Genomic DNA, 9,296 nt, shown 5'->3' with positions numbered 1-9,296 from the left:
CAGTAACAGAGATGGGAGAAGGGGACAGGTACGGGGGACAGTAACAGAGCTGGGAGGAGGGGACAGGTACGGGGGACAGTAACAGAGATGGGAGGAGGGGACAGGTACGGGGTACAGTAACAGAGATGGGAGCCGGGGACAGGTACGGGGTACAGTAACAGAGATGGGAGGAGGGGACAGGTACGGGGTACAGTAACAGAGATGGGAGGAGGGGACAGGTACGGGGGACAGTAACAGAGATGGGAGGAGGGGACAGGTACGGGGTACAGTAACAGAGATGGGAGGAGGGGACATGTACGGGGGACAGTAACAGAGATGGGAGGAGGGGACAGGTACGGGGGACAGTAACAGAGATGGGAGCCGGGGACAGGTACGGGGGACAGTAACAGAGATGGGAGCCGGGGACAGGTACGGGGTACAGTAACAGAGATGGGAGCCGGGGACAGGTACGGGGGACAGTAACAGAGATGGGAGCCGGGGACAGGTACGGGGGACAGTAACAGAGATGGGAGCCGGGGACAGGTACGGGGGACAGTAACAGAGATGGGAGCCGGGGACAGGTACGGGGGACAGTAACAGAGATGGGAGAAGGGGACAGGTACGGGGGACAGTAACAGAGATGGGAGGAGGGGACAGGTATGGGGGACAGTACCAGAGATGGGAGGAGGGGACAGGTACGGGGTACAGTAACAGAGATGGGAGGAGGGGACAGGTACGGGGGACATTAACAGAGATGGGAGGAGGGGACAGGTACGGGGGACAGTAACAGAGATGGAAGCCGGGGACAGGTACGGGGTACAGTAACAGAGATGGGAGGAGGGGACAGGTACGGGGGACAGTAACAGAGATGGGAGGAGGGGACAGGTACGGGGGACAGTAACAGAGATGGGAGGAGGGGACAGGTACGGGGTACAGTAACAGAGATGGGAGCCGGGGACAGGTACGGGGTACAGTAACAGAGATGGGAGGAGGGGACAGGTACGGGGTACAGTAACAGAGATGGGAGGAGGGGACAGGTACGGGGGACAGTAACAGAGATGGGAGAAGGGGACAGGTACGGGGGACAGTAACAGAGCTGGGAGGAGGGGACAGGTACGGGGGACAGTAACAGAGATGGGAGGAGGGGACAGGTACGGGGTACAGTAACAGAGATGGGAGCCGGGGACAGGTACGGGGTACAGTAACAGAGATGGGAGGAGGGGACAGGTACGGGGTACAGTAACAGAGATGGGAGGAGGGGACAGGTACGGGGGACAGTAACAGAGATGGGAGGAGGGGACAGGTACGGGGTACAGTAACAGAGATGGGAGGAGGGGACATGTACGGGGGACAGTAACAGAGATGGGAGGAGGGGACAGGTACGGGGGACAGTAACAGAGATGGGAGCCGGGGACAGGTACGGGGGACAGTAACAGAGATGGGAGCCGGGGACAGGTACGGGGTACAGTAACAGAGATGGGAGCCGGGGACAGGTACGGGGGACAGTAACAGAGATGGGAGCCGGGGACAGGTACGGGGGACAGTAACAGAGATGGGAGCCGGGGACAGGTACGGGGGACAGTAACAGAGATGGGAGCCGGGGACAGGTACGGGGGACAGTAACAGAGATGGGAGCCGGGGACAGGTACGGGGTACAGTAACAGGCCTCAGGTCTGGAGACAGAAGAGGGCCTCTTTGGTGTACAGAAGGGAACATGTGATCTGAGTGCATATTTTTGTGTGTGTGTTGGTGTGGGTATTAAGTGTTTTGTGTGTGTGTGTGTGTATGATTTAGCTGTGCAGACTACTGTATGTAGTACAGGGGACGTAACATGACTAACACTAAGGCCACTCGTGGTGATATCTCCTGCCGTTCTTCTTCCTCTCCTTCTGCAGGTGCTCCAACTCTGCTTCATACATCATCTCCTGCATCAGGTACTTCTCCCGCCGCATGCGGTCACACAGACTCTTGGGCATGTCTGGGATCAGGTACGCGATGAACGACTTGATGCCAAACACCAGGTGCTGAGGGAGGAAATGGAGAGAGAAAAAAACAATACTTTATTATCCATCAATCAACTCAGGCAAACATAAACTCTCTTGATTTTTATTTTATTTTTTATTTCCCCTTTATTTAACCAGGTAGGCTAGTTGAGAACACCTTTATTTAACCAGGGAGGCTAGTTGAGAACACCTTTATTTAACCAGGTAGGCTAGTTGAGAACACCTTTATTTAACCAGGTAGGCTAGTTGAGAACACCTTTATTTAACCAGGTAGGCCAGTTGAGAACACCTTTATTTAACCAGGTAGGCTAGTTGAGAACACCTTTATTTAACCAGGGAGGCTAGTTGAGAACACCTTTATTTAACCAGGTAGGCTAGTTGAGAACACCTTTATTTAACCAGGTAGGCTAGTTGAGAACACCTTTATTTAACCAGGTAGGCTAGTTGAGAACACCTTTCTTTAACCAGGTAGGCCAGTTGAGAACACCTTTATTTAACCAGGTAGGCTAGTTGAGAACACCTTTATTTAACCAGGGAGGCTAGTTGAGAACACCTTTATTTAACCAGGTAGGCTAGTTGAGAACACCTTTATTTAACCAGGTAGGCTAGTTGAGAACACCTCTATTTAACCAGGTAGGCTAGTTGAGAACACCTTTATTTAACCATGTAGGCTAGTTGAGAACACCTTTATTTAACCAGGTAGGCTAGTTGAGAACACCTTTATTTAACCAGGCAGGCTAGTTGAGAACACCTTTATTTAACCAGGCAGGCTAGTTGAGAACACCTTTATTTAAACCAGGTAGGCTAGTTGAGAACACCTTTATTTAACCAGGTAGGCTAGTTGAGAACACCTTTATTTAACCAGGTAGGCCAGTTGAGAACACCTTTATTTAACCAGGTAGGCTAGTTGAGAACACCTATATTTAACCAGGTAGGCTAGTTGAGAACACCTTTATTTAACCAGGTAGGCTAGTTGAGAACACCTTTATTTAACCAGGTAGGCTAGTTGAGAACACCTTTATTTAACCAGGTAGGCTAGTTGAGAACACCTTTATTTAACCAGGTAGGCTAGTTGAGAACACCTTTATTTAACCAGGTAGGCTAGTTGAGAACACCTTTATTTAACCAGGTAGGCTAGTTGAGAACACCTTTATTTAACCAGGTAGGCTAGTTGAGAACACCTTTATTTAACCAGGTAGGCTAGTTGAGAACACCTTTATTTAACCAGGTAGGCTAGTTGAGAACACCTTTATTTAACCAGGTAGGCTAGTTGAGAACACCTTTATTTAACCAGGTAGGCCAGTTGAGAACACCTTTATTTAACCAGGAAGGCTAGTTGAGAACACCTTTATTTAACCAGGTAGGCTAGTTGAGAACACCTTTATTTAACCAGGTAGGCTAGTTGAGAACACCTTTATTTAACCAGGTAGGCTAGTTGAGAACACCTTTATTTAACCAGGTAGGCTAGTTGAGAACACCTTTATTTAACCAGGTAGGCTAGTTGAGAACACCTATATTTAACCAGGTAGGCTAGTTGAGAACACCTTTATTTAACCAGGTAGGCTAGTTGAGAACACCTTTATTTAACCAGGTAGGCTAGTTGAGAACACCTTTATTTAACCAGGTAGGCTAGTTGAGAACACCTTTATTTAACCAGGTAGGCTAGTTGAGAACACCTTTATTTAACCAGGTAGGCCAGTTGAGAACAAGTTCTCATTTACAACTGAGACCTGGCCAAGATAAAGCATAGCAATTCGACACACACAACAACACAGAGTTACACATGGAATAAACAAAACACACAGTCAATAATACAGTAGAACAAAAGAAAACAAAAAGTCTATATACAGTGAGTGTAAATGAGGTAAGTTAAGGAAATAAATAGGCCATGGTGGCGAAGTAATTACAATATAGCAATTAAACACTGGAATGGTAGATAGGCAGAAGATGAATGTACAAGTAGAGATACTGGGGTGCAAAGGAGCAAAATAAATAAATAAATACCAGTATGGGGATGAGGTAGATAGATGGGATGTTTACAGATAGGCTAAGTACAGGTGCAGTGATCTGTAAACTGCTCTGACAGCTAGTGCTTAAAGCTAGTGAGGGAGATGTGAGATGTGATGGGTTTTAAGGCATAGGTTCCTGGCTTAAGGGAACATGGGCAGGACATAGCATCTGGGATATCTAGAATCCCCAGAGGACTGCTAAACCTCAGGTTGCAAGCCAACCTCTCGATTCTCAGCAGCATGTGAAGGTACAGAGCCGGGGTAATGTATTTCTGATTTTCAGGTCATTGAATCATACTGGGGCGGCAGCGTAGCCTAGTGGTTAGAGTGTAGAGGTGTCAGGGTAGCCTAGTGGTTAGAGTGTAGAGGTGGCAGGTAGCCTAGTGGTTAGAGTGTAGAGGTGTCAGGGTAGCCTAGTGGTTAGAGTGTAGAGGTGGCAGCGTAGCCTAGTGGTTAGAGTGTAGAGGTGTCAGGGTAGCCTAGTGGTTAGAGTGTAGGGGCGGCAGCGTAGCCTAGTGGTTAGAGTGTAGAGGTGGCAGGGTAGCCTAGTGGTTAGAGTGTAGGGGCGGCAGCGTAGCCTAGTGGTTAGAGTGTAGAGGTGTCAGGGTAGCCTAGTGGTTAGAGTGTAGGGGCGGCAGCGTAGCCTAGTGGTTAGAGTGTAGAGGTGGCAGGGTAGCCTAGTGGTTAGAGTGTAGGGGCGGCAGCGTAGCCTAGTGGTTAGAGTGTAGAGGTGGCAGGGTAGCCTAGTGGTTAGAGTGTAGAGGTGTCAGCGTAGCCTAGTGGTTAGAGTGTAGAGGTGGCAGGGTAGCCTAGTGGTTAGAGTGTAGAGGTGGCAGCGTAGCCTAGTGGTTAGAGTGTAGGGGTGGCAGCGTAGCCTAGTGGTTAGAGTGTAGAGGTGGCAGGGTAGCCTAGTGGTTAGAGTGTAGAGGTGGCAGGTAGCCTAGTGGTTAGAGTGTAGAGGTGTCAGCGTAGCCTAGTGGTTAGAGTGTAGAGGTGGCAGGGTAGCCTAGTGGTTAGAGTGTAGAGGTGTCAGGGTAGCCTAGTGGTTAGAGTGTAGAGGTGGCAGGGTAGCCTAGTGGTTAGAGTGTAGATGTGTCAGGGTAGCCTAGTGGTTAGAGTGTAGAGGTGGCAGCGTAGCCTAGTGGTTAGAGTGTAGAGGTGTCAGGGTAGCCTAGTGTTTAGAGTGTAGATGTGTCAGGGTAGCCTAGTGGTTAGAGTGTAGAGGTGGCAGGGTAGCCTAGTGGTTAGAGTGTAGAGGTGTCAGGGTAGCCTAGTGGTTAGAGTGTAGGGGCGGCAGCGTAGCCTAGTGGTTAGAGTGTAGAGGTGTCAGGGTAGCCTAGTGGTTAGAGTGTAGAGGTGGCAGGTAGCCTAGTGGTTAGAGTGTAGATGTGTCAGGGTAGCCTAGTGGTTAGAGTGTAGAGGTGGCAGCGTAGCCTAGTGGTTAGAGTGTAGAGGTGTCAGGGTAGCCTAGTGGTTAGAGTGTAGAGGTGGCAGGGTAGCCTAGTGGTTAGAGTGTAGAGGTGTCAGGGTAGCCTAGTGGTTAGAGTGTAGAGGTGGCAGCGTAGCCTAGTGGTTAGAGTGTAGGGGTGGCAGGGTAGCCTAGTGGTTAGAGTGTAGAGGTGGCAGGGTAGCCTAGTGGTTAGAGTGTAGGGGCGGCAGCGTAGCCTAGTGGTTAGAGTGTAGAGGTGTCAGGGTAGCCTAGTGGTTAGAGCGTAGATGTGGCAGGGTAGCCTAGTGGTTAGAGTGTAGAGGTGGCAGCGTAGCCTAGTGGTTAGAGTGTAGAGGTGGCAGCGTAGCCTAGTGGTTAGAGTGTAGAGGTGTCAGGGTAGCCTAGTGGTTAGAGTGTAGGGGCGGCAGCGTAGCCTAGTGGTTAGAGTGTAGAGGTGGCAGGGTAGCCTAGTGGTTAGAGTGTAGGGGCGGCAGCGTAGCCTAGTGGTTAGAGTGTAGAGGTGGCAGGGTAGCCTAGTGGTTAGAGTGTAGAGGTGTCAGCGTAGCCTAGTGGTTAGAGTGTAGAGGTGGCAGGGTAGCCTAGTGGTTAGAGTGTAGAGGTGTCAGGGTAGCCTAGTGGTTAGAGTGTATGGGCGGCAGCGTAGCCTAGTGGTTAGAGTGTAGAGGTGTCAGGGTAGCCTAGTGGTTAGAGTGTAGAGGTGGCAGGGTAGCCTAGTGGTTAGAGTGTAGAGGTGGCAGGGTAGCCTAGTGGTTAGAGTGTAGATGTGTCAGGGTAGCCTAGTGGTTAGAGTGTAGGGGCGGCAGCGTAGCCTAGTGGTTAGAGTGTAGAGGTGTCAGGGTAGCCTAGTGGTTAGAGTGTAGAGGTGGCAGGTAGCCTAGTGGTTAGAGTGTAGATGTGTCAGGGTAGCCTAGTGGTTAGAGTGTAGAGGTGGCAGCGTAGCCTAGTGGTTAGATTGTAGAGGTGTCAGGGTAGCCTAGTGGTTAGAGTGTAGAGGTGGCAGGGTAGCCTAGTGGTTAGAGTGTAGAGGTGTCAGGGTAGCCTAGTGGTTAGAGTGTAGAGGTGGCAGCGTAGCCTAGTGGTTAGAGTGTAGGGGTGGCAGGGTAGCCTAGTGGTTAGAGTGTAGAGGTGGCAGGGTAGCCTAGTGGTTAGAGTGTAGGGGCGGCAGCGTAGCCTAGTGGTTAGAGTGTAGAGGTGTCAGGGTAGCCTAGTGGTTAGAGCGTAGATGTGGCAGGGTAGCCTAGTGGTTAGAGTGTAGAGGTGGCAGGGTAGCCTAGTGGTTAGAGTGTAGAGGTGGCAGGGTAGCCTAGTGGTTAGAGTGTAGGGGCGGCAGCGTAGCCTAGTGGTTAGAGTGTAGAGGTGTCAGGGTAGCCTAGTGGTTAGAGTGTAGAGGTGGCAGGTAGCCTAGTGGTTAGAGTGTAGATGTGTCAGCGTAGCCTAGTGGTTAGAGTGTAGAGGTGTCAGGGTAGCCTAGTGGTTAGAGTGTAGAGGTGGCAGGTAGCCTAGTGGTTAGAGTGTAGATGTGTCAGGGTAGCCTAGTGGTTAGAGTGTAGAGGTGGCAGGGTAGCCTAGTGGTTAGAGTGTAGAGGTGTCAGGGTAGCCTAGTGGTTAGAGTGTAGGGGCGGCAGCGTAGCCTAGTGGTTAGAGTGTAGAGGTGTCAGGGTAGCCTAGTGGTTAGAGTGTAGAGGTGGCAGGGTAGCCTAGTGGTTAGAGTGTAGAGGTGTCAGGGTAGCCTAGTGGTTAGAGTGTATGGGCGGCAGCGTAGCCTAGTGGTTAGAGTGTAGAGGTGTCAGGGTAGCCTAGTGGTTAGAGTGTAGAGGTGTCAGGGTAGCCTAGTGGTTAGAGTGTAGGGGCGGCAGCGTAGCCTAGTGGTTAGAGTGTAGAGGTGTCAGGGTAGCCTAGTGGTTAGAGTGTAGAGGTGGCAGCGTAGCCTAGTGGTTAGAGTGTAGGGGCGGCAGCGTAGCCTAGTGGTTAGAGTGTAGAGGTGTCAGGGTAGCCTAGTGGTTAGAGTGTAGATGTGGCAGGGTAGCCTAGTGGTTAGAGTGTAGAGGTGGCAGGTAGCCTAGTGGTTAGAGTGTTGAGGTGGCAGGGTAGCCTAGTGGTTAGAGTGTAGGGGCGGCAGCGTAGCCTAGTGGTTAGAGTGTAGAGGTGGCAGGGTAGCCTAGTGGTTAGAGTGTAGATGTGTCAGGGTAGCCTAGTTGTTAGAGTGTAGAGGTGGCAGGGTAGCCTAGTGGTTAGAGTGTAGAGGTGGCAGGGTAGCCTAGTGGTTAGAGTGTAGATGTGGCAGGGTAGCCTAGTGGTTAGAGTGTAGAGGTGGCAGGTACCCTAGTGGTTAGAGTGTAGAGGTGTCAGGGTAGCCTAGTGGTTAGAGTGTAGATGTGGCAGGGTAGCCTAGTGGTTAGAGTGTAGAGGTGGCAGGTAGCCTAGTGGTTAGAGTGTAGAGGTGGCAGGGTAGCCTAGTGGTTAGAGTGTAGAGGTGGCAGGGTAGCCTAGTGGTTAGAGCGTAGAGGTGGCAGGGTAGCCTAGTGGTTAGAGTGTAGGGGCGGCAGCGTAGCCTAGTGGTTAGAGTGTAGAGGTGTCAGGGTAGCCTAGTGGTTAGAGTGTAGGGGCGGCAGCGTAGCCTAGTGGTTAGAGTGTAGAGGTGTCAGGGTAGCCTAGTGGTTAGAGTGTAGATGTGGCAGGGTAGCCTAGTGGTTAGAGTGTAGAGGTGGCAGGTAGCCTAGTGGTTAGAGTGTAGAGGTGGCAGGGTAGCCTAGTGGTTAGAGTGTAGAGGTGGCAGGGTAGCCTAGTGGTTAGAGTGTAGGGGCGGCAGGGTAGCCTAGTGGTTAGAGTGTAGAGGTGGCAGCGTAGCCTAGTGGTTAGAGTGTAGGGGTGGCAGGGTAGCCTAGTGGTTAGAGTGTAGGGGCGGCAGGGTAGCCTAGTGGTTAGAGTGTAGAGGTGGCAGCGTAGCCTAGTGGTTAGAGTGTAGGGGTGGCAGCGTAGCCTAGTGGTTAGAGTGTAGAGGTGGCAGGGTAGCCTAGTGGTTAGAGTGTAGGGGCGGCAGGGTAGCCTAGTGGTTAGAGTGTAGAGGTGGCAGCGTAGCCTAGTGGTTAGAGTGTAGGGGTGGCAGCGTAGCCTAGTGGTTAGAGTGTTGGACTAGTCACTGGAAGGTTGCAAGTTCAAACCCCCAAGCTGACAAGGTACAAATCTGTCGTTCTGCCCCTGAACAGGCAGTTAACTCACTGTTCCTAGGCCGTCATTGAAAATTTGATTTAGTTCTTAACTGACTTGCCTAGTTAAATAAAGATAAAATTCAAAAAAAACACTGCCTGAAACACCTAATGAGTGTCTGAGACAGAGACAGAGATCAAGACAGAGACCGAGATCGAGACAGAGACAGAGATCAAGACAGACAGAGCATGGACGTGCTGATGTACCTCGAAGACGATGATGAAGGCTAGTCTTGCAGCCAGGACGTGCCAGAACTGCAGAGTGAAGTCGTATGGTACTGGGCTCCAGGGAGAGGCTCTGTAGTCTCTGTACCTGCAGTATCTACTCTCCTCACTCACGTTCCAGCGTTCGCCCATGTCGAACACCGACAGACTGCTGTTCATGTAGCCTCGCAGACACCTGACAGGGAGAGAGACGGGGCTCAGAAACCAAGACAAACTGGAAGACATGAACCAAGGAACCTTGTGTGCTCTAACTAGTTGTCACAAGAGACTAATGTTGCTGTAGAATTATGCAGGGTAGGTTACTTTCTAAATGCAATCCATAACAGTTACTAAGTTACTTGTCCATTTACGTTACTTTTTGGATTACCTAAGCTCAGTAATGTAATTTATTTGCCTACTCTGTTGTTTATGATTTTGTTGTCAT

General features: G+C 50.8%; 1 protein-coding gene across 2 annotated transcripts in view; it reads right to left on the bottom strand.

The window, feature by feature from the left end:
* Window positions 1-1,820: 1,820 nt before the first annotated feature.
* LOC139406342 (anoctamin-3-like) overlaps window positions 1,821-9,296 on the bottom strand; it is a 147,183-nt gene continuing 139,707 nt past the window's right edge. For both annotated transcript variants that reach the window (XM_071148850.1, XM_071148849.1), the window contains 2 exons: window positions 8,855-9,047; window positions 1,821-2,003 (listed from right to left, as the gene is read on the bottom strand). In XM_071148850.1, the coding sequence (XP_071004951.1) occupies window positions 1,821-2,003; window positions 8,855-9,047 (376 nt within the window). The remainder of the gene's footprint in view (window positions 2,004-8,854; window positions 9,048-9,296) is intronic.

The sequence above is a fragment of the Oncorhynchus clarkii genome, chromosome 4 (assembly GCF_045791955.1).
Source record: "Oncorhynchus clarkii lewisi isolate Uvic-CL-2024 chromosome 4, UVic_Ocla_1.0, whole genome shotgun sequence".
NCBI lineage: Eukaryota > Metazoa > Chordata > Actinopteri > Salmoniformes > Salmonidae > Oncorhynchus > Oncorhynchus clarkii.
This window is presented reverse-complemented; position numbering and strand designations above follow the sequence as displayed.